The sequence below is a fragment of the Camelina sativa genome, chromosome 8 (assembly GCF_030686135.1).
Source record: "Camelina sativa cultivar CO46 ecotype springtype chromosome 8, ASM3068613v1".
NCBI lineage: Eukaryota > Viridiplantae > Streptophyta > Magnoliopsida > Brassicales > Brassicaceae > Camelina > Camelina sativa.
Genome location: NC_141887.1, coordinates 25,629,026 through 25,653,239, shown reverse-complemented (window position 1 = coordinate 25,653,239; position 24,214 = coordinate 25,629,026). Strand labels below are relative to the sequence as shown.

The 24,214-nt window shown below is 37.8% G+C and overlaps 4 protein-coding genes and 1 non-coding gene across 5 annotated transcripts; 4 read left to right on the top strand and 1 right to left on the bottom strand.

The window, feature by feature from the left end:
* The first annotated feature begins 796 nt into the window (after window positions 1-796).
* Window positions 797-2,411, top strand: LOC104708041 (transcription factor bHLH61-like). Its single transcript, XM_019229080.2, has 4 exons — window positions 797-1,376; window positions 1,608-1,763; window positions 1,978-2,145; window positions 2,244-2,411. The coding sequence occupies exons 1-4, from the start codon at window positions 843-845 to the stop codon at window positions 2,328-2,330; spliced, it is 945 nt and encodes a 314-aa protein (XP_019084625.1). The 5' UTR covers window positions 797-842; the 3' UTR covers window positions 2,331-2,411.
* A 675-nt stretch (window positions 2,412-3,086) lies between these two features.
* Window positions 3,087-3,222, top strand: LOC147940470 (small nucleolar RNA snoR77). The gene has a single exon (XR_015564785.1). It is a non-coding gene; the product is annotated as a small nucleolar RNA snoR77 (small nucleolar RNA).
* Window positions 3,223-7,741: 4,519 nt separating this feature from the next.
* On the top strand, window positions 7,742-9,143 carry LOC104708039 (uncharacterized). Its single transcript, XM_010424525.3, has 2 exons — window positions 7,742-8,168; window positions 8,393-9,143. The coding sequence occupies exons 1-2, from the start codon at window positions 8,001-8,003 to the stop codon at window positions 8,963-8,965; spliced, it is 741 nt and encodes a 246-aa protein (XP_010422827.1). The 5' UTR covers window positions 7,742-8,000; the 3' UTR covers window positions 8,966-9,143.
* Window positions 9,144-14,387: 5,244 nt separating this feature from the next.
* On the bottom strand, window positions 14,388-15,368 carry LOC147940469 (uncharacterized). Its single transcript, XM_087461316.1, has 2 exons — window positions 15,166-15,368; window positions 14,388-14,988 (listed from the first exon to the last, which is right to left on the bottom strand). Exons 1-2 carry the CDS (start codon window positions 15,366-15,368, stop codon window positions 14,388-14,390), a joined length of 804 nt encoding a protein of 267 aa, XP_087317442.1.
* Window positions 15,369-19,946: 4,578 nt separating this feature from the next.
* LOC147940468 (uncharacterized) lies at window positions 19,947-20,960 on the top strand. Its single transcript, XM_087461315.1, has one exon. It carries the CDS (start codon window positions 19,947-19,949, stop codon window positions 20,958-20,960), a length of 1,014 nt encoding a protein of 337 aa, XP_087317441.1.
* Window positions 20,961-24,214: the final 3,254 nt, after the last annotated feature.

Sequence of the window (24,214 nt, the reverse complement as noted above, 5' to 3'; positions counted from 1 at the left end):
GATTTTTTAGCAATTAATGGATTATTTATTAGGCAGATTTTTGGAAAATTGGTTAAAGGGAAATTTTGTTTTTTAAAATCGGAATCTTGATATTTTTTAACTTAATTACCAAATTAATATTTAATATTTAATACAATGGCAGTTTTGTAAATAGGTGGCAACTTTAGGATTTATTTGCTAAATGTACTTGAAAAATGTATATATAGATATGAATATTCATATTTTTTTAATATCATATATACTCATACTAATCATATATATAAAGAAAGAGGCCAAGCAAGCAGATGATGTTCATCAATTTGGTCGGGATAGAGTTTGTGCGTCAGATCATTTTCCGATTACAGAGAAGGAATTAATTGCTTGATACTGTTTTGGCATAGTCCGACAATGCTCTTAAATTCTTATTTAGGACTTATTTGCCTTCTGTTATTGATACCGACTCATTTGCCTTTTGTTAATAGAATCAAACAGTACATAAGTTATAATATAAGTTAAAGAAAATCAATGGCAGATTCCATCTCAGTCATAGGCTTCATAGGTTTGTGCTGGACCATGGATAAAAAAAAAACAAACAGAGTTAAATGTTAATAGTGATCTCTCTCTTTTATTCCTTAAACAAACAAGACAAAACTACCCTATTTGTTTTATTCTTGCTCAAAAGCCAATTTTTATGTAACAGTGGAAACTGTAAAATGATATGAGTAACTCTGATTAGTTAAACGGTGAATTATTCATTACACTTACACAAATACGTAATGCATTTATATAAATAACAGTCCATCTTCTTTTTTTACACACAGCTCTCTTCACTTCTATTTTAGTAAAGAGTTTCAGAAACAGAGATGGAAATGGAATTGACCCAATTGAATAAACAAGAGAGCAACAATCTCGACGTCGACGGCGTTAAAGGCGGATTCACAGCGATGGACCAGTTCGTCCCAAATGATTGGAACTTCGATTACCTATGTCTCAACAATCCTCTCGAAGAAACCGACAACATTGATCATCCTTCTTCCTCTTCGATGAATCTAATCTCTCAGCCACCAACGTTGCTTCACCAACCACCGAAACCGTGGTCACCTCCTCCTTCTCCGCCTCTCTCCTCCGCTTCCGACTATCGTTTTCTCGAGGATATGATTGACTCCTCTTGTTATCCTCCTCCATTGATTCTTCCGACTTCACAAGAGAACAACAATTATGCACCATTGATGGTGGAAAGCAAGAGCTTCTTGACCACCGGAGTGACTAACAAGAAAAAGAGTAACAGGAAGCTTGAAGGCCAACCTTCGAAGAATCTCATGGCGGAGGGACGGCGGAGGAAACGGTTAATTGACAGGCTCTCCATGCTCCGATCCATTGTCCCCAAAATCACCAAGGCATAAGTCCATAAACCCCTCTTTTAACAAAAACTTATTATTTTTCACTTATTATTGAATTAATCTGTAGTTATCACGTTTCTTAAGTTCCTAAGGTTACATGTATGTCTTCTTCTTGTTTGAACCTTTTTCAACACTGTTCATTTTATAATGGTTGCCATTTATGTGAATTTGCATATACTGTAGTTTAAGAAAATGTTTCCGTTTGTTTTATTATTATTATGAAATCAGATGGATAGGACATCAATACTAGGAGATGCCATAGATTACATGAAGGAGCTTTTAGACAAGATTAACAAATTGCAAGAAGACGATCAAGAACTTGGAAGCAACTCTCATCTGAATAGACTCATTACAAACAAATCTACGGTCAGAAATTCCCTAAAGGTAAAACAAAACAAAACATCTGTTTATGATACTTTCTCTCCAATACTCATAACTTTTTATGGTTAACAAATTGATCCCTTTACAAATCATTTGTTACAAAACACCCCCATCAGTTACATAATTCATTTTCACTGAAAAATTAAAATCACTTAAAAGGTGAAGACAATTTTGTTGGGATTGTTTCTTTTGCTTTAACAAGAACGTGTTTATACAGTTCGAAGTGGATCAAAGGGAAGCTGATACGCATATTAATATATGTTGTTCTACAAAACCGGGCTTGCTTCTATCAACAGTTAGTACATTGGAGACTCTAGGCTTAGAGATTCAACAATGTGTCATTAGCTGCTTCAGTGACTTCTCATTGAAGGCTTCTTGTTCTGAGGTACAAATATCATCACACATTTTGATTTTAGATCCTTATTAATGACATGCAAGTTCCAACATCTATATACACATGTTTATATCAATTATAACAAATAGGTTGCTGAGCAAAGGGACATCGTTACATCGGAAGATACTAAGCAAGCACTGATCAGAAACGCAGGTTATGGAGGAAGATGTTTGTAAGAAAGTTACATAATTGCAATGTTTTGAATTTCGAAGGTGTGAAAAAGAACTCATAATGTAATGAACGTACCAAATTAGTCATCTCTTGATCCTCCTATTCATTTGTACATCATTACTCTCTCTCTTCTACCGTTAACGAACGAACAAACACAAGTTTTTTGCGATCCAAAGAAACCATAAACAAAATCAATGGACACAATACATGATTCATGAACATTGAACTAGAGCAGAGCAGTAAACGAGTTTGGGCCCAAGAAGCCCAGAGATAGTACTAGATTAAAACCCCCTATATCAGAAGCCCAAACATAAGCCCACTTAGTATTTTCAAGGTTTTTGACCTAACGAGCTCCGTCCGTTTCCTCTCTTTAAATAGCTGCGGCTAACTTTGAACCCTAATCAAGAGGATCCGCCTCTCAAAACATTTATCATCTATAGTTAGTTCTTCGACAGATCTGTATTTTTTTTTTCTCTTTCGTGGTTGGTTTTTTAACTTTATGTTTGGGGTGGGAAACGGGACTGGAGTTTGACTCTTTAGCAAAATAACGATGCCATAGAGATGAATGCAGCGCCCTAAATAAAAAAAGACCACAATCGGAGATCTTTGTCTTAGTTTCTGTCCGAAATCGAGTCTGTTGATATTGGTCGCTGAGATAGATCTTACATATATATATATATAGCTGTGTTTCATCTTGTGTTTTGTTTTTATTTGGTTTGATTGAATTGGTAAAAAGGATGAGATATATGGAGCAGTGATTCAGGCAGCCTACTTGTTAAAAAAAAACAATGACATGAGAGGTGTTTAACTGCTCCTAGATCAAATTATGCTTCTGCTCTTCAGACTTGCTGAGATTTTTATCGTCTTTGAAGCTGGTCTAGTAGTCTTAAGCACATTTTAGTCCCTTCAATCTTCCTCTATATCGGTTTTTAAAATCATAGTTCGGTATTTGTTTCGATTTTTGTTCTAATTAGACCAACTTGGTCTTCTTGTTCTAATTAGAACAACTTGGTCCGGTATTGCTTAGCCATTCTGATTCTGTTTCTGCCGGTTTGATCCGATACAGCGATTCTATCTGTTGATGATGGTTTGTTTGTAGGTTTTAGGTTGATATGGTTTGTGTGTCTGTGCCTTGTTTGTCCAATTACTTCTTTCATAATTATTCTGAAAATTTGATATGTGGCAATGGATCTTAAACAAAATATAGTTCTTGAGCCGATAGTGAGAACAAGGGCAATGGATGGTGATTGAAATGTGGAAATATACATGACAAAACGTTTTTTAAACATGTAATGATAAGAGCTGATTGACGAACTGGCACAGTTGAAATTTCGGGATTGTAAAAGTTGAATGCTACAATCTATATTTGATGAAACTTCAAAGATTATAACAAAACAGAAGATTGAAGAGCATAAGAGAAATTATTTCGTTTTGATCTTTCGATTGGACAATAGTAAATAAGTTTTATCTATACTAATGCGTATACGTATATGTGATGTATGTACCCCATAACTATAGTAAATCAGTTTAACACAACTCCATTACAATCAAGCCTAATTGACTCATCAACACATTCTAAATTCAAATCATAATATCCAACCTATTAGTTTTTAAATCATTTCGACATTCTTGTTTTCTTGAATCAAAATTTGATTTTCCATGTTCATGTTATGATGTCAATCGGCTTCAAAGAGTTCTTAACTTTTTTTTTTATGGACATGGACCAAATGGTATTTACATATTTAAATCTCAAAAATGCAATTTACACAAAAACCACATTTCTATTATTTACTATTTTGGTCATCAATATTACTCCATATCCAATTTTTTTTCTATATATATCTAAAATAACCCCATATCAATGTTTCATACTATGATTATGCGTCATAGAAATGAATGTTAAATAAAGTTTTTATTCATCAAAACTTAAAATATCACAAAACTCATAACAAAAAGTTTAAGACGGTAGACTAAAGAAAACAAGATATAGTTTTATAAAGATACAGCCACTCAAAACCTTATTTCATTTGGTCTAAAACAAGTTGTCGTTTATAATTTTGTCCACTAATCACAAAATTTTGGACTAAAGATAACTTTTAAACACGACGCTTACAAATATATACTAAAAATCAGACACATTTATTTATATTATTAATTAATTAACGTACCAAAATATCAGATACAAACACTACTCTTTCATTCGTTCATTATTTTAAAAGAACACACAGAAAACACTTTAATACTTCTTTATATTATTATTTATAAATATTAAAAAGGAATTTTCAATAATACTTAAGCAGATGAATACAAAATTAGATCTTAACAAAGCGTAATTATTTTCTATTAAAATGAACGGTGAACCCAAAAGGTAATGCACACTTATACTTAAAAATTAATGGAATTGGGTAGGTTAGAGCATTAAGAGACCTTCGTGCGAGTAGGTTTAGGCTTTGCATTTATACACTTAAAATATGGTCGAACGTGGACCTCACATTTCTATTTGCTGACGAGAACTTCCTTGTTTGTTTTAATACTTCTAAGATAAGATGAGCTCTTAATAAGTTAATTAACCATAAATAAAGCAATCGTCTAAAAAATCAAGACATGTGAGTGCTTCTTTTTTTCTTTCGATCGATCTCTAGAGATTTCTTTTCCGTAGTGTTGTTGTTAGTTCGTTCGTATTGGATCGCACGCACCCACCACCCTCTTCTTCTTTTTTTTTTCCTTTGTCCCAAACAAGACAACTTTTTAAACGATTGGTTTAGGCCATGTATATTGTTTAGTGTTTAATTTGGATTAGGTGTTTTTTTTTATATAGTGCAGATCCTACTATATTGAACTTGCGTGTTAAATTTAAGTATTGACACGATTAGCTATTCATTAAAGAAATATTAATTAGACTATGAACTTGGGTTTAGTCCAAAAAAAAAAAAGACTATGAACTTGGGTCTAAATTTTATTTGTTTGCTAACTTTTTTTTCCTTCTTTTGAAAGTGATTCTAATATATATGATGACTTTCTTTTTTACCCCAAATATATGATGAACTTCTAACTGTACATGTTTATATTAACTTATTCACCAAAAGATAAGATAATATTACAACAATGATCGATTTTTTTGTAACTCTAAATATATAGTTATCATTAACCACAAATCAAGCATGTCCCTTCAGAATTTCTTTTTTGGTAATATTAAGATATTATATTCAGAATTTGTTGCAGTATTCACATCATTTCAGAGTCTTACTTAGTTAAGAATAACAAATCTAAACGTGGAAATGAATTGTATGCACATATGTTGTTTTAAGCTATGCACATATTTGGGTTTGCCAAAAAAAAAAAGAAAAGCTATGCACATATTTGGTATATTATTGAAATTAATGAAGAGTTGTATATATAGCTTTAAAAGTAGACGTCAGTTACAGCGTGTGGAAAATATACTATATAAGCATCCGATAGATATGTCGATTCACGCATGAATCACAAATCTATCGCCCTTTAGAAATACAGTTAGGTCATTTGATCACATGGAAATTACAAAATGCTTAGATTCTATTATAATATTATAATTTGTTTCCCCAAGCGCATTATATTATTATCTAATTGATGCCTAATTTATCTGATTAGTAAATTATACTTTAATTTTATCAAGAAGAATCCTCAAGATTTATTGGATTATTCCCGGATTTTTTGGGTCATACATGTTTTACTTTCTTTATTCGAATAATACAAGTTAATCTTAATTAGGATTTAATTAGGACTCTGTACATTAAACTTTGCCGCAGACTCATCGTGTCACTAGACCGAAACAAACTATATTTGTTCGGGGTTTAAGTAAGTATGTATTATAAAGGATGATTTTCTAAGATTTTTACAAAGATTAAGAAAATAATTAATGTTTAGTCATAAATATACTTTTATTTATAATAACATACTCCTCTGTATTAGAATGTATTAGAAAGGATGATTTTCTAAGATTTTTACAAAGATTAAGAAAATAATAAATGTTTAGTCATAAATGTATTTTTATTTATAATAACATATTTTTTTAATTATTAACCAATAATAGTTTATCAAAATTTTAAATTATCAATTAATGAATCTTAAGATCTACAATTTCATACCATTAATTAATAAAAATATACAGAAAATCAATCTCTGTGATACAAGATTTATTTCTAAAACATCATCTATTCTAATACAGAGGGAGTATTTTTTTTTAATTATTAACCAATAGTAGTTCGTCAAAATTTAAATTATCAATTAATGAATCTTGAGATCTACAATTTTATACCACTAATTAATAAAAACATATAGAAAATTAACTTTTATGATACAAAATTTATTTCTAAAACATCATCTATTCTAATACAGGAATAATTAATTACTGCTGCTTGGTTTTTAAAACCTGTAAAGGCAAAAGGCTAAACCTGAAACTCAAGTGGTTTGTCCATATCTATCAACTATTATTCGTGCGTACATGTAATGATTTGTTACTGTAAACATATTTATAAGTATTAATATGTGTTTGGTATATGAGCATGCACATATTTTATACAGAATTTGCATGTTACTTTCATCTCAATTTGTAGAGTCAATATACGTACATATATATTTATATTATCTACACATTATCGTAATAAAAATAGTGTGAAAAAAAAGGTTTAAAGTAGTCGTAGATGATCAACAAAGAAACAGAAGGATAAAGGGTTTTAAATTCACTACGGATGTATTTTCTTGAAGAAATGAACCAACCATTAGCCAATTGGGTCTGACTCATGTTCAAGAAACTTTACAAGTTACTTTATATTCTTTCAATTATTCATTTTTTGTCGTTAATTTTATAAAAAGACATAAGTGCACCTGTTCCACAATCGCTCGAGATCCTTCCTACGAAGAGATTACCAAATATTTGAGTACCGCGTTGGGAAAGAATTAAAAAATGAGATAAATCGTTTACTTTAATATTTGTAGTGACCAATACGGAAATTGATTTTTAATACAGCGATGTACATTTTCGATTTGGGATAGTTCTAGTTTATGCTAAAATTAAATGACATGCACTAGAAATGTAGAAGACCGTAATGACGTGGAGATAAGTTAGGTCATAGTGTAACATACTAACATGTGTACTGTGTACATGGCGTCGTCTACAACAAATCTATTCTGTTATCATCTTTGTGACATGTTCAAAACCATCTAATCTAAAGTCTTGTCTCCATTATATATACGGACATTTATATATCACATGTGCGAATATACAGGCAATGAGAGACAAAATTCAAAAAAGAGGTCTAAAAGGGGGACAAGTGTGGTAATTAACCTTTATTTAAGGAAGGCCAAATGTTTAGTAACAAAATAAATATGCGGGCTAAACGTATATTCCAAATCATCTCACAAAGTGGGGTACAGAAGTGAACACTAATAAGTCATAAAGAGACAATAAGCATCAACACTGAAGTTATATGAAAATGAAAAACCAAAAAGAAATGGTGGCCCTTGTAATTCTAAGGGGCAAATTGCGGAACAAAGATTTTGACTAGAGAGGAGTTTCACTATAAATATATGGAGACAAGGGGCCAGAAAAAATAAACCAAAACATTCTAAGAGTTTTGAAGACAACAAGAGCAAGAAAGAAAGAGAGAAGAATATATTCATAGAAATAGTGAGATCAAATGGAGTGGCAGAAATGGTACTTAGATGCTGTTCTTGTGCCATGTGCTCTACTTATGATGTTTTGTTACCACATCTACTTGTGGTATAAGGTTCGAACCGATCCATTCTGCACAATTGTAGGGACTAATTCGCGTGCACGTCGATCTTGGGTAGCCGCCATCATGAAGGTATATATTACTCGAAAACGATATATCCCAATTAATCTTTCAAATCATTTTTTAAGTTATTGTAATTAGTAGTAATCATCATATTGGTTGAGGTCGAAAGTAAAATTATGAACAATACCATAGTTTTCAATAACCGCAAAATTTTAATGGAAACTGCATATACAAAAAATTAGATTAGGGGTCGGTATATGAATTTAACAGTATATGAATGTGTCTTTGGTCAGGACAACGAGAAAAAGAACATCTTAGCGGTACAAACGCTACGAAACACGATAATGGGAGCGACGCTAATGGCAACCACTTGCATCCTCCTCTGCGCAGGCCTCGCTGCCGTTTTAAGCAGTACTTATAGCATCAAGAAGCCATTAAACGACGCCGTATATGGCGCTCATGGTGACTTCACAGTCGCACTCAAATACGTAACCATCCTCACAATCTTCCTCTTCGCCTTCTTCTCTCATTCACTTTCCATTCGCTTCATCAATCAAGTCAACATCCTCATAAACTCTCCTCAAGAACCCTTCTCCGATGATTTCAGCGGAATCGGAAGCTTTGTGACTCCCGAGTATGTCTCTGAGCTACTCGAGAAAGCTTTCTTGCTCAACACGGTAGGTAATAGGCTGTTCTACATGGGCTTGCCTTTGATGCTATGGATCTTTGGACCTGTGCTTGTGTTCTTGAGCTCTGCGTTGATCATTCCTGTTCTTTATAACCTCGACTTCGTATTTTTGTTGAGCAATAAGGAGAAGGGTAAAGTGGATTGCGATGGAGGTTCTGATGATCAGTTCTCTCCCTGATTATATATGTTGAGGTTAAATATATTATATATATATGATGATTAACGATAAAATTGTTTGTGATTGATCTAAGTTGTTCAAGTTAATTGTTGCTGAATTGTTTTTGATAACCGGATATGTATGTTACCGGGTTTTCTAAGACGAAATTTAGTTTAATGATACACCCAATTTAATGATATTTATTCTGAAGTTTGGGTAACGTAACATGCAGACGCATTAATTTTGGATCTTTATGAACGTTGTTCACTTAGCTCACACGCATTAAACGGCTGATGAATATTGTTGTTCGGTTAGAAATGGTTTCATATTATTTCATGGCTCATAATATATATATATGTATGCCTCTTTCTCAAAGCTAAGTCTCGATCTCAATCAGTCAATCTTCTTTTTCATTTGAACTTTTGGTTTTTCATCAACTTAGACTTTTTCTTTTGTTAACGTGGAATATGTGTGTAAACCGCAAAATCTTTCTAATACCACTTTTTAAAAAAGGCATTCACGATTTTTTTTTGTTGGTAAGGAAAAAGGCATTCATGATTTGAGAAAGAGGGTTGATTTTTTTCTGACAGCCGTTGTAATTGTTTTCCAGAAAAATTAATGCGTTTACATTTGTTTTAAAATTAAATTTTATTTACTAATTATGAGGATAAATTGTGGTTTGAAAAAAAAAACCAAGAGATGAAATATTCTTTTACGCGAACTATGAACATATTATTGGTTATGTGTTACCAAAGTTGATATCGATATTAGAAAAGTTTACGTGTTATATATTTTCACACGGAATTTTGTGAAATATTCCGTACTAGTAAAAAAATGAAAGAATGACAGAGGAAACAAGTCTACGTGTATCATGCACACTACAAGAAAACATTAGATTTTCTACCGAAGATTACGACATAAAATGGAAGGAAAGACGTGTTTCTCACTATGCGCATAGGGACATTTGTTTTAATGCATTTATAGTTTTTGTCATTTCACCTTAAATTTTTTAGATTTGTTATTTTTTCATATTTAAAAACACAAATTAACACATTATATTTGAGTTTTTTTAGTTCTATTTTTTCTTAGTATTTGATATGAAGTATATATTTTAGCAAAAAAAAAATTATAAAAACACACATTTTGAAAAATAAAAAAATGGTAAATCTATCAAATTTAAGTGAAAATGGCACATTCATAATATTTGAGTGAAGAAATGATAAAATCCATAAGAATCCCTTCAATTCATGTTGATAATTTTAAAAGTCTACAGGAAGAATTTCAACAATTCATTGAAAAGTTAACTGGTGTTTGGCATTTGATGGAATTATTTGAATATGTTGGTTTAATTTTAAAACATACTAGCTAGCTGTATCGGAATTAGGATTATGTGAATTTTCAATAAAAATTGTCACATGGAATCACGAGTAAAATTCAAGATTAACTGACTTGTTATGTAACTAGAGAATCGAAGCAGTAAAACTCTTGTTTTTATTCATAATGTCTCAACGAGGTTAAATATATATAGAGTACAAAGACAAAGACTTAAACCGACTAGCAATAGGTAATGGCCGATGGGCCTATGTCCGATGGGCCATACACGTATGGGCCGTACATGGCCCGGTTATGGAGTGCACCATCCAGTGTTTTACAACACTTCCCCTTGGATGACATAACCGTGCATGTGCAAGGAGAGGATCCCTGTAATGCGCTTGGGGATGCTGCATCATTAAAACCTTACCAGGAAAACCCAATGGGACAAAACCTTGGTGAATGGAAAAGAGTACAACACGCATTACTCCCCCTGTTCCAAGCATCACTCTAAGTCCTTAAGCCTCCGCATTCCAATCTGGTGCGTGAGCTTCCAGAATGTTGTTGTCGACAATGATTTGGTGAAGAGATCGGCTAAGTTGTTGCATGACTGAACTTGCACCACTCGAACTTCTCCGGCCTTTTGTAGTTCGTGTGTGAAGAAGAACTTGGGTAGTATGTGCTTCGTCCGATCTCCCTTAATGTAACCTTTCCTTGAGCTGTGCGATACAGGCCGTATTGTCTTCATAGATTACAGTTGCTTCCTTATTGTCGTCCATGCCACTATCGGTCCGGATGTGTTGCGTCATGGACCGTAACCATACACACTCACGGCTGGCTTCATGTATTGCTAGGATCTCCGCGTGGTTTGAGGATGTGGCCACGATGGTCTGCTTCATGGACTGCCATGAGATTGTTGTACCACCGTGCGTGAATACGTACCCAGTTTGAGACCTGGAGTTATGCGGATCCGATAAGTAACCTGCATCAGAAAAACCAACTAAACCATCTCTGTTACAGTTAGTATAAAATAAACCAAAATCTACCGTCCCTTGTAGGTAGCGCATGACATGTTTAATACCGTTCCAGTGCCTTATAGTCGGACAAGAACTAAATCTTGCTAGGAAGTTCACGATAAAACATATGTCCGGTCTAGTGTGGCTAGCCAGGAACATTAACGCTCCAATTGCACTGAGGTATGGCACTTCAGGTCCGAGAACTTCTTCATCGGCCTTCTTTGGACCAAATGGATCTTTATCCAAGTCTAAGCTTCTAACAACCATTGGGCTGGTCAATGGGTGAGCTTGGTCCATTTTAAACCTCTTGAGTACCTTTTCTGTATATGCCTTTTGATGCACAAGGATTCCATTACTTATGTACTCAAGCTGTAGCCCCAAACAGAATTTTGTCTTGCCTAGGTCTTTCATTTCAAACTCTTTCTTGAGATATTCTACTGTTTGGGCAATTTCACCAGAAGTTCCAAGGATGTTTAAATCATCCACATAAACTGCTATAATTACAAACTCTTTGTTTGCAAACTTCTTTATAAATAGACATGGACTGATTGGGTCATTCTTATAGCCTTCTTTAGCTAAATATTCACTTAACCGGTTATACCACATTCGACCACTCTGTTTCAGTCCATAAAGGGATTTGTCCAGCCTTATGCAGTACTGTTCTCGAGAACCATTCTTATCTTTGAGCTCAAAACCTTCTGGTAATCTCATATAGATTTCATTATCCAGTGGACCATATAAGTATGCGGTTACAACATCCATTAACCGCAAATCTAGTTTTCCTCTAATAGCCAAACTTATTAAGTACCGAAATGTTGTTGCATCCATCACAGGGGAGTATGTCTCCTCATAATCTATGTCTGGTCTTTGAGAGAATCCTTGTGCTACAAAATGTGCTTTGTATCTCACGATTTCATTCTTCTCATTTCTCTTTCTTACAAAGACCCACTTATGTCCAACTGGTTTAATTTCAGGTGTTATCCTTAAGATCGGACCAAACACACTTCTCTTCTTTAAAGAGTTTAACTCCACGTCAATGGCTTCTTTCCACTTTAGCCAATCTTTACTTTGAGTGCACTCTAATATAGACGTGGGTTCATGATCCTCATTTATCTCAAATGCTACCTTGTATGCAAATATATCATCGATGTCGACATCTTTACAGTTCCATTTTATTCCAGACATTATATAGTTTATTGAGATCTCATCATTATCTATACCTTCAGGTCTTTGAGGTTCAGCGTCCCGAACCTCACTTGGTACCTTAGGACTTGCCGCGGCCATGTCTGTATTTTCTGTAATTCCCTTAACCTCGGTCTGTTTTGCACCTTTGGTTTTCCGAGGGTTCTTATCTTTGGAACCTAATGGTCTACCTCGTTTCAAACGTGGTTTAGACTCTGTAGCAACTTGATTATTGTTTTCCTTCTGAACATCAATACGTACTGGTGCATTGCAAGCTGGTATGTACGATTTTGTTACTCTCTTTGGGTCAGCAAATGAATCTGGCAATTGTATAGCTAGCTTTTGCAAATGTATAATTTTCTGGACCTCTGCATCACAGGCTAGAGTCCGAGGATCTTGCCAATTCAAGGATGTTTGATTCCATGTTAATTCTTTGACCAGCTTGCTAGTCTCTCCACCCAACATAGGGAATTCAGATTCTGTAAATTGACAGTCCGCGTATCTGGCCTTAAATAAATCTCCTGTGGTTGACTCAAGATACTTTATAATGGTGGGAGACTCATATCCAACATATATTCCCATCCTCCTTTGAAGTCCCATCTTAGTTCTCTGTGGTGGAGCAATCGGTACATAAACGGCACAACTGAATGTTTTGAGATGGGATATGTTTGGCTCATGACCCGTTAATAGTTGGGATGGTGAATATTTGTGTTCACTAGATGGCCTGATGCGTATAAGTTCTGATGCATGTAAGACTGCGTGTCCCCAAGACGACACAGGGAGCTTCGATCTCATTAACAATGGTCGAGTTATCAATTGTATTCGTTTAATGAATGATTCAGCTAATCCATTTTGTGTATGGACATGTGCCACAGGATTTTCCACACTTACCCCCATGGACGTACAATAATCCTTAAACGCTTGGGATGTAAATTCACCAGCATTGTCTAGACGTATAGTCTTAAGTGGAAAATCTGAAAAATGTGCTCTTAATCTTATAATTTGAGCTAACATCCTAGCAAATGCTAGATTCCTTGTGGATAACAAGCAAACGTGTGACCATCTGGTTGATGCATCGATCATAACCATAAAATATCTAAACGTCCCACACGGTGGGTGTATTGGTCCACATATATCACCTTGTATCCTTTCCAGAAAATTTAAAGTCTCTTTATGAACTTTGGCTGGTGATGGCCGTATTATAAGTTTCCCTTGTGCACATGCTACACACGTGAGATTTTTAGGGATAACTTTCCTTTCTTTAAGGTTGTGCCCATTTGAACTATCAATTAGTTTACGCATCATGTTCTTTCCCGGATGACCAAGCCGGTCATGCCATTGAGTGAACTGTTCATTGAACATTTTGTGCTTTGCCAAGTTAGCTTCTATCATGTTAATCTTAGCATGGTATAGACCAGTGGCTAGTGCAGATATAGTCCCAAGGACCTTCTTATGGCCATTCACATTTTCTGTAATGTATAAAAATTCTTTGCTTCCTTCACCTTTGTTTCAATATGATAATCATTCAAACGAATGTCTTTAAAGCTCAATAAGCTTCTCTTAGAGCTGGGTGAGTACAATGCATCACATAATTCTATATGTGTGCCGTTAGGCAATAATATGTGTGCCTGGCCGTAGCCTTCAATTAAATTTGCTATACCAGCAATTGTACTAACATTGACATTTTTCAATATGAGGTTTATAAAATATCTTTTGTCTTTCAAAATTGTGTGGCTGGATCCACTGTCCACCACTAGCACACTCATTTCCTCAGCCATTTCTAAAATGACAATAATTTTTATTTTAAACTTTAATAAAATAAGAAAAGAAATATTTAAATAAAATCATTGAAATTAAACCAAAATAATTATCCTATACATAGAATAAAATTGAAGCATGAAAGCATAGAAATTAAACCAAATCTATAACTAAAATTAGTTATCTTCCTTGAAACAATCGGAAGTCTCAAAATCTTGTGAATCATCATTCTCATGGTCGAAGTCTTCTTCACCATCGAGATGCACATAGTTGGCCTCTGGATTCTTCTTCAAAGTCTCTTGATATGCATCAATGAGATGTCTAGGCGTTCTGCAGTTCTTAGCCCAGTGGTTGGACATACCACATCGGTGACAAACCGATTTAGCCTTGATTTGCGGTTTAAAGGACCCACGGCCCCTACCACCGCGGCCACGACCACCACGGCCGTAACCATCAAAACGGCTTGCCTGGCCCCAACGACCACCACGGCCACAGCCATAGTGTCTTTCTCTGTGAACATAGTTGGTCTCCTTGGGCTCTTTAGGCTGTTTGGGTTCATTCTGCTTTGCCACATCAACCTTGTGTGCTTCCGGTAATGGGGTTGTACCAGGAGGTCTCATAGCACTATTCATAAACAACAGCTCATTGTTCTGCTCAGCTAGTAGCAAACATGAGATTAAGTCACGGTACTGTTGTTGAAGTACTATGTTGTGAGTACTAAAAGTAGACAAAGTCTTCTCTAGCAACTCTTTCTCCGTGACTTCAGTACCACACAACCTAAGGAGTGAGACAATCCGAAAAAGCTCAGAGTTATACTCATCCACGAATTTGTAATCCTGGATCCTTAGGTTTTTCCAATCGAATTGAGCCTTTGGTAGGAGCACCGTTTGTTGGTGTCCGTATCTGCGTGTAAGCTCTGTCCAAAGGTCAAGAGGATTCTCTATTGTGAGGTACTGGTCTTTGAGACTCTCAGCAAGGTGATGGCGCATGTGTTGAATGGCCTTGTACTTTTTCTTTTCGGTCGGATCGTAATCCTCCTCAATGCATTCAAACAAGTCCTTTGACTTCAAATTTATCTTGGTGTCCAATGCCCACTTCAAGTAGTTGTTTCCAGAGACATCCAAAACAGCATAGTCTAGGTTATTCAACCTTGCCATATGCATAAACAGAAATAGACAACCGATTATTAGCATGCGGTATTTAAGACCGAACCATGCATTCAAACAATAGGCCATGCGGTATTTAAGACCGAACCATGCCATCAATTTAAACTTAGGTCATGCGGTATTTAAGACCGAACCATGTCTTGTCTCTCTTAAATTTTCGTGGTTTAAATCCATGCAAACAAGACAACAAAATCAAATAGATTAATGCATGCAATAATTTCCTTTTTACTAGAATTTCCTTTTCTTAGATAATTTTAGAAATTTTCCTTTTTTTCTTAACTTAGATAACAACAAAACATTCCTTAAACTTTATGATAATGATTATAATTAATTTAGAAGTTATCTAATTTATTTTTCTGTGCAAACATAGAATAATTTCGATTTTAATGTTTTAGTTTTAGGGTTTGAATTTCTCAAACACCTAAATCGATTTTAATTTAGAATTTTAGGGTTCTTATGCAACCTAAATTTACAGGAAAAATCTATGCCAAATTCGATTAATAATACTCTATGCAAATCGATTTAAATTCAAAGATGCATGCAGTTTTCGGATTTTTAATCTTCCTAGAAAAATCAGATTTAACAATCGAATTTAACAACTTAAGTTTTAGGTTCTTATGCATCAAACAATCAAGCAATAATTTTAAACAATTTCAAACAATCTGATTTCAAGCTTGATATAATTTTGGTGCAATTTAACAAGTAATCTAACAACCCTAAACAATCCGATTTTAAGTTTTAGGAATTTAGGGAATTTAAACTTTGTTAGATTGTGTACTTGTAAGTTTTAGGGTTCAATAGTTTTTAATGTCCAAGTTCGATTTTTATGGTCCCATAGGTTTCGATTTTACCTTAACACCAATAGGGTCTGACCGGTTTTGATTTGGGAGCTAAAGACCTCAGATATCTCTCACGAACCTCGAACTTGGATGGACCACGAACCACGAACAGATCCGCAACAGCTTCCCACGAACAGATCTCGAACCGCTCCTTGTACCGCTCACGAACCGTACTTACCCCGAAACCGTGAACCACGAACCTCGAACAAGTTGTGGATAGAACTTGATCACGAGCTAAGGTTTGCTCGTGAACACCAAGGGATCTTCGAAACAAGGTACTTAGTCTCGAACATAAAGAGGAACGAACGGCGGTTTAGGGTTTATAGGGTTTTACTCAGCGGGATATAGAAACTATCGTGCTAATAACGTGTTATGGAGCTAGAGAATCGAAGGAGTAAAACTCTTGTTCTTATTCATAATGTCTCAACGAGGTTACATATATATAGAGTACAAAGACAAAGACCTAAACCGAGTAGGAATAGGTAATGGTCGATGGGCCTATGTCCGGTGGGCCGTACACGTATGGGCCATACATGGCCCGGTTATGGAGTCCACCATCCAGTGTTTTACAACATGACTTATGTAATGGATGGCTGTGATTTGTAGCTGTCGCTGTTAAATTTGCTGGCTGTGAATCATGGGTATCGAATGTGACTGTGATAATTAATCTTACTCTTTTTTTTTGTTTGATAATCTTACTTGTTGAAATATACGATATATTGATCGCACTAATATGTGAAATCGCGTACGCTTGTCATGATCTTTGAGGTTTTTTTGTCTGTTTTTGATTTGTCGAAAGAATATTCATCTACCCTTTTAATTTGTAATCGCGTAAGTTTGTCACTTAAGCTCCACCTTTTTTATTTTACCAGGAATGTTCATGACATTTAATTATTTATATCACTCAAACTAACTTATTCTGAAAGTAAACAAGTAGCTCATAAATATTACAGAACAAATTACTGTTTGTAACAAGTGATTTACGAACTATTGAGTTGACTTTTTTCAAAAACGTTCTCAGGCACGACTTTCAAGGTTTCCCACCTACTTTCCAGTTTGCTATTTTCCACCACACCTACCTTTTTTTCTCTGTAGCTTCGCCGCACAGCTGCGGTGGCTGTTTACACAACGCTCAGTCTGATCAATCTCTAGCCATCCTCAGGCCGATTTGTTTCTTCCACCAAGGATTCCAGCGAGACTAGCAATGGTTCCCCTCCTAGGATCCCCCCAGTCTTCTTTATTGTTGACCTCAACATTCTCTGAAGCTGTGGTTCCTGCTCAGGGTGCACTCCCCATCTGTCACTAACTCGCTAGCCTTCCTTTTACTGCAGCGTACAATCTTCTTGAAATCTCCTTTTCACACTACCTCTCCCCTGAGGATATACCAAATCCTATTTGGATCCCTACTCAACCATTTCCCCGGAATCGCATCCCTTACGCCTCAAGAAACTCAGCTCGATCTACTATGTCGCACCGCTACTCTCGTTTGGAGAAGGGGAAAGGGGTGGCTAACCTTCTGAGACCCACCCGCCGTTCCCCAGTTAAGATACCAGATGAGGATAACTCAGCCCTCCTTGAAGCGAACCACCGCACCCTAATAGGCAGAGCAACCAACCCCCACGTCCAAAAAGCCAAAGCGATTATAGAATTCATGCCCCAGTTCTGGAACTTAGAAGGGAAGGTTACGGGTCGTGACCTAGGAAGAGAAACCTTTACCTTCAACTTTGACAAGGCGGAGGATATGGAGAGGGTGTTGCGCAAGGGCCCCTATCACTTTAAACAGTGGATGCTCATTCATCAAAAATGGGAATCTATTGTCTCTCGTGACTTTCCCTCTACCTTCACTTTTTGGGTGGAAATCATTGGAATTCCAGTTCATCGCTGAACAGAGAAAACAGTCAACACCATTGGCAGTGCTCTAGGTCAGCTCTCCGACAAGGTAGTGGAACAAGCAAGGATTAGGGTGGCCATTAACAACCTTTTACCCTTAGAAATGAACATGGATATCTGCCTCCCGACGGGGGAAACCACTACGGTGGACTTTGTCTATGAAAAGCTAGAGAAGCACTGCTTTGCCTGTTTCTCCCTCTCTCATGAGAAGAAGCACTGCCCTTTGATAGTGCCCTCTAAACCAAGCAATGACATACCACTGGGAGTTAACCAGATTCATACTCTCAACCGTTTGGATGACGACAAACGCCGTCAGGATAATAAGAAGCGTACCAGAACCTCTTATGAAGAAAGCTCCCGACTCAGCACCCCTGAGAAGAGAGGGAGAGTTACAGCGCATGAACTTAGGGATTGGATCCGCCTAAACCATACCCCTTCCCCTCGCTCCAAAACCCTAAGTCAAGGGCATCGCGATCAGTATCGCTCTCGACACTCATCCCAGTCGCGCAACAAGGAACCCACCTACCAAGCTTCTTCCTCAAGACATAGGGATCCTGCAGACCCTCATTATCATAGGGAGAGAGATATGACGCAGTCTCACCCACTCTCACCCCAGAGGGAGAACAGAGGCACGGATCATTCCTCCCATCACTGCAGGTTATCACCAGATAACCCTCCTCGAGATGACCTCCCCAGAGAGACACATTCACAATCAATATTCTCGAGGCTACAACGGCCAGCAGTTACACCCACCCCCTCTCCTAAACCCGCACGAGAACCAATAGAGGAGGTACCATCGTACCAGCAGGCAAGAACTACTCCTACCTCTGGGGAAAGACGCTCTGCTCATGATAGACTACAGCTTCCCTCTAGTCTGATACTTACTGGACCACTCAGACATGAGGTTAGTACGCAAGCGCTCCAAGAGGTGGAGGTGCAATTTATAGAAGCCAATCACCTACCTGAGACCCCTAGTGAAGAACCACGGATACCTCCCTCCACGGTCTTCCAAAGACTAGCCAGATAGGAACACCTTATCCCTACCTCCACTGTCTTCCAATGTCTCCAAACCATATTTACGGGACCCTCCTTTGATCCCCTGGTCCAGTCGGAAGAAGCAAACCCTGCTGTTGGCCCTTCATGAGGAACTTGAAAAAGAAACCATTTAAACCTCGACGGGGGAAAACTGGTCCAACAGAGGGAGTTATTCCAAAACCAACCCCTCGAAGGCGTACGATCAAAGCTACTGTGCAATCTCGAGGCACGAGGAGTCCTCTGCAAGGAGCAAACTCATGCAAAACCAATGCAGTCAGACGCCAAACGGGTGTTAGAAAAAGATTATGCACTCATGACACTCAGTCACTTCAGGGGCTTGCAGACGTCCCCATTCATTCTGCAACCTCTGCTGACATACCATCGACTACTCAAAACCAAACTTCTAGAGGACAATTGAAGGGTTTTCGGCCCCCACGGCTCCCTCTTCCTTAGTCGTAGCGAGTTGGAACTGCCAAGGGATGGGAAGCACCTTGACAGTTCGTCGTCTTAAGGAAATAAAGAAATCTATTTCCCCAGACATCTTGTTTCTCATGGAGACGAAGAACACAGATGACAAAGTTTTCCAAAAAGCTCTAGACTTGGGCTTCTCTAACTGGTTTTTGGTTCCTCCAGTGGGACTCAGTGGAGGCCTGACTCTTTTCTGGAAGGATGGAGTGGAAATCTTAATTAACAAAGCCTCTCCCAACTTTATTGATACAAGCACGAAGTTCAAAAACTGTGTAACAGGAATTACCTTTGTTTACGGAGCACCAAGCATGGAGAACTGGGCAGCTTTTTGGGCGATATGACTGTCATAGGAGATTGCAGAGATACTCCCTGGTTTCTCACAGAGGACTTTAACGACATCCTGGATAATAATGAAAAGGTAGGAGGACCACCTCGATGGGAAGGTTCTTTCCTTGCCTTCAGAAGCTTCGTATCTCAGCTTGGGTTGTGGGATGTGAAGCACTCCGGAAACCCGTTCTCGTGGCGGGGCACTAGATATAACCACTATGTTAAATCTAGGTTGGATAGAGCCATGGTTAACTGTGCTTGGTCCAAAAAGTTCCCGACAGGCAGATGCCGCTACCTCAGGTTTGAGGGTTCAGATCACCGCCCTTTGGTGACCTTCTTCAATGACTCCTCTAGATGCACGGAAGGAATGTTCCATTTCAACAGAGATCTAACTGAGAAGGACGAAGTAAGTCAACTGATTAAGTCAGCTTGGCAACAGAGCTATTACTCATCCACCATTCCCAAGTTAGATCTGTGTCGCCGTAAAATCATTGAGTGGATAAGGCAAAATCACCGGAATAGCACCGAAGGAATCAAAAAGAACCAGGAAGATCTAGAAGCAGCCCTCTCATCCCTGATCCCAGACAAACCAAGGATTGACTCACTTACTCTGCTGCTAGAAAAGGTTTATAGAGAGGAGGAAAGCTACTGGAAACAGCAAAGCCGCATAAACTGGCTCCAATGCGGAGACCATAACACCTCCTTCTTCCATGCGGTTACCAGAGGTCGGAGAACGGTGAATGCCTTCTCAGTCATTGAGGATGACCAGGGTAGAGAGTTTTTTGAGGAATACCAAATTGCGAGAACAATTTCCCACGTCTTCCAAGAAATTTTCACCACCAATGGTTCTTCGGATTTCCAATTGGTGAGTGAGGTTTTACAACCCAAAATCTCTGCTGCAATGAACGCGGACCTCATAGCTACTCCTTCCCCCGAAGAGATCAAAAAGGCTGTTTTTGCTATCAATGCTTCTAAAGCCCCTGGGCCTGATGGATTTTCGTCTAAGTTCTATCAAGCTTATTAGGCCACTATTAGAGCTGATGTCTCCCGAGAGATCCAATCTTTCTTTGAAGAAGGCACTCTCAACTCCTGACACAACGAGACACACATTAGGTTAATTCCAAAGGTTTCACCTCCAAGGAAAGTGGGCGACTATCGTCCTATTGCCCTTTATAATGTCCATTATAAAATCATTGCTAAAATCTTAACCCTGAGGCTGCAGCCTATCCTTGATCAGTTAATCTCTCCATTCCAATCGACGTTTGTGCCGAACCGAGTGATCTCGGATAATGTTCTTATTACTCACGAAGTTCTCCATTTCCTGCGGACATCAAAAGCTAAAAAGTTTTGTTCCATGGCGGTGAAAACCGACATGAGCAAGGCTTATGACCGCATCGAATGGGGTTTCCTTGAAGCTGTTCTTAGACGGTTAGGTTTTCATGAAAAATGGATTCATTGGGTCATGGAATGTGTCAGAACAGTGTCGTATAAATTCCTTATCAATGGGTCTCCTCAAGGGCAGGTGATTCCATCGAGAGGACTACGGCAAGGAGATCCCCTCTCACCATACCTCTTCATTCTCTGTACAGAAGTCCTCTCTGGTTTATGCTCCAAGGAGCAGAATAGTGGGAAGCTTCCTGGTATTCGTGTGGCTTATGCAAGTCCCCTGATTAACCATCTTTTGTTTGCCGACGATACAATGTTCTTTTGTAAGTCTTCTGCAAACTGCTGTTCAACTCTTACCTGGATCCTGTCTCAATATGAAGGCATCTCAGGACAACGTATTAACTTAGCTAAGTCGGCTATAACTTTCTCTTCTAAAACATCGAGTGAGACTAAGGCTAGAGTTAAACAAATGCTCCAGATAAACCAAGAAGACGGCATTGGGAAATACCTGAGTCTCCCAGAACACTTTGGCAGGAAGAAACGAGATATTTTCTCCTCTATCGTGGATAGAATCCGTCAACGTTCTCACAGTTGGACGTCTCGCTTCTTGTCTGGAGCTGGGAAGCAAGTGTTCCTAAAATCTATCCTGTCAGCTATGCCCCTTTACGCCATGTCTTGCTTCAAGCTCCCCTGTTCCTTGTGTAAACAAATCCAGATTGTACTGCTACGCTTCTGGTGGGGTGAAAAGCCGGGGAAGAGGAAGATGAGTTGGGTGGCATGGAACAAACTCACCAGACCAACGTTTGAAGGAGGACTTGGGTTTAAAGATTTAGAAGTCTTTAATGATGTTATGCTTGCCAAAATTGCATGGAGACTCCTTCAAAACCCCACCTCACTACTAGCTAAGATTCTCCTCGGAAAGTACTACCACTCCTCCTCCTTCCTTGAATGCTCTGCTCCCTCCTTTGCTTCCCATGGGTGGCGGAGCATTATCATAGGTCGCGACTTGATTAAGAAGGGCTTGGGATGGTCTATTGGGAAGGGAGATTTAGTGCGAGTTTGGGGAGACCCATGGCTCTCCCAACAACAACCGCTCCTCCCATATGGCCCCCCAAGACTCGCTACATCATCTATGATGGTTAAGGACCTGATATGCCCAATCTCTAAGGATTGGAACACTTCAGTTATCCGAAACACATTACCTCAGTATGAGGAAGTTATTCGCTCACTAATCCCCAGGCGAGCTAACATGCAAGATACGCTCACTTGGTTACCCGAAAAGACAGGAGTGTACTCAACAAAAACAGGCTACCAGTTAGCTCTGCAGGCAACCACTCAAGAATCAACCTCCCACATGAACTTCAAGTGGAACAAGAATATCTGGCACATCAAGGTGGCTCCGAAGATCAAGAACTTCCTCTGGAAGGCTTCTAGTGGAGCTCTGTCGTTAGGCAGCAACCTTGCAAAACGAGGCTTACTATCTTCGAGGCTGTGTAAGAGGTGTGGGGCTAGGGAGGATGAAATGCACCTGCTTCTTTCCTGTCCTTTTACTCAGAAGGTCTGGGAGGCTGCCCCACTTCACCGGCCTTTTTACCAAGAACAAATCCAGTCGGTTTATGATTTGATCCCCAGAGCTCTGTCTGCGATCAGTCTACCGCCCACGGGTCTTTCTCTTTCGCCCCTTGCTCCCTGGATTATGTGGAACTTGTGGAAAGAAAGAAATTACCTCATCTTTGAGGATCGATCCAAGTCAGAGTATGAAATTATCACCAAGTCTATTAAGGAGGCGTCATAATGGGAAAATGCTCAACATATGATACCAAAACACCAAGCCAAACCTATTCCTCTGAGGTCTGTAACACGTAATGTGAATGCCCACAAATGTTTTGTTGATGCAGTCTGGAGTCCGACAACAAAGATTTGTGGTCAGGGTTGGATTCTCTATGCCCGGATGGTATTTCCCCCCTACGATCCACCAGCTCGCGGAGTCATGTCCCCTCTGCTCTAATGACTGAGACATTAGCAGTCCGCATTGCGTTGGTAGGAATCACCACCAGCTCAGCTAGCACCCCCATCCGACATCTGGAAGTTCACTCAGACTCTCAAGTTCTGGTGGCGAACCTCAATTCAAACGCTTGCTCTAAGGAGCTCAAAACCATTATCTTTGACATAAACTGTATAAGCTCAGTTCTGTCTTCTATCTCTTTCCACTGTGTTCCCCGTTTGGACAATGGGATTGCTGATTCTCTTGCTAAGTTTGCCCTGTATGCAGCAACCTTTTTCTCCCCCAGTGGAGTGTAAAACACGTTTCATTCTTAATATTAATTTCTAGTTTGACCAAAAAAAAAAAAAGAACAAATTACTGTTTGTTTCAAGGAAAATAGAACAGAAAAAGATGTTGGTAAATGAATATATACTATAAACATGCAAATTAACAACAATATATATATAGGAGTATATATATATATACTATTAAAAGGGAAGAATTATTCACTAAGTAGGCATAAAGTTGGAGATTATTACATGAAATGCTATTACAAATAGAACAAACAAAAAACAGAGAAAAAGATAGAATTGTATTAAATTAAAATTGAAAAGATGCGGACTCTGTGTAACCCGACCCGAAGTTTATGGATTTGATAAAAAATTCGAACAAAACATAAATGAGCGACTGAGTATGTTTTTAAAATCAAAAAAGGAAAACTCGCAGAGAAAAAGGGAAGGATTTAATAATATATTACATGTTTCTCTGAATAATGATCCAAACGTTTTGGGCTATCTTATAGTACAAATCGGCCCACTTTTATATAACGTGTCCAATACTTTGGTTCATAGTTTGCTATGGAATGACGTTTTATTGGAAAGTAAATTATGGGAACGAACGGTACATGT

Coding starts and splice junctions, on each gene's coding strand:
- LOC104708041 (XM_019229080.2), top strand. CDS start 843: ATGGAAATGGAATTGACCCAATTGAATAAACAAGAGAGCAACAATCTC. Junction 1,764..1,977: donor CGGTCAGAAATTCCCTAAAG/GTAAAACAAAAC, acceptor GTGTTTATACAG/TTCGAAGTGGATCAAAGGGA. Junction 2,146..2,243: donor TGAAGGCTTCTTGTTCTGAG/GTACAAATATCA, acceptor TATAACAAATAG/GTTGCTGAGCAAAGGGACAT.
- LOC104708039 (XM_010424525.3), top strand. CDS start 8,001: ATGGAGTGGCAGAAATGGTACTTAGATGCTGTTCTTGTGCCATGTGCT. Junction 8,169..8,392: donor GGGTAGCCGCCATCATGAAG/GTATATATTACT, acceptor GTCTTTGGTCAG/GACAACGAGAAAAAGAACAT.
- LOC147940469 (XM_087461316.1), bottom strand. CDS start 15,368: ATGGCAAGGTTGAATAACCTAGACTATGCTGTTTTGGATGTCTCTGGA. Junction 14,989..15,165: donor GCTGAGAGTCTCAAAGACCA/GTACCTCACAAT, acceptor CTCACTCCTTAG/GTTGTGTGGTACTGAAGTCA.
- LOC147940468 (XM_087461315.1), top strand. CDS start 19,947: ATGACTGTCATAGGAGATTGCAGAGATACTCCCTGGTTTCTCACAGAG.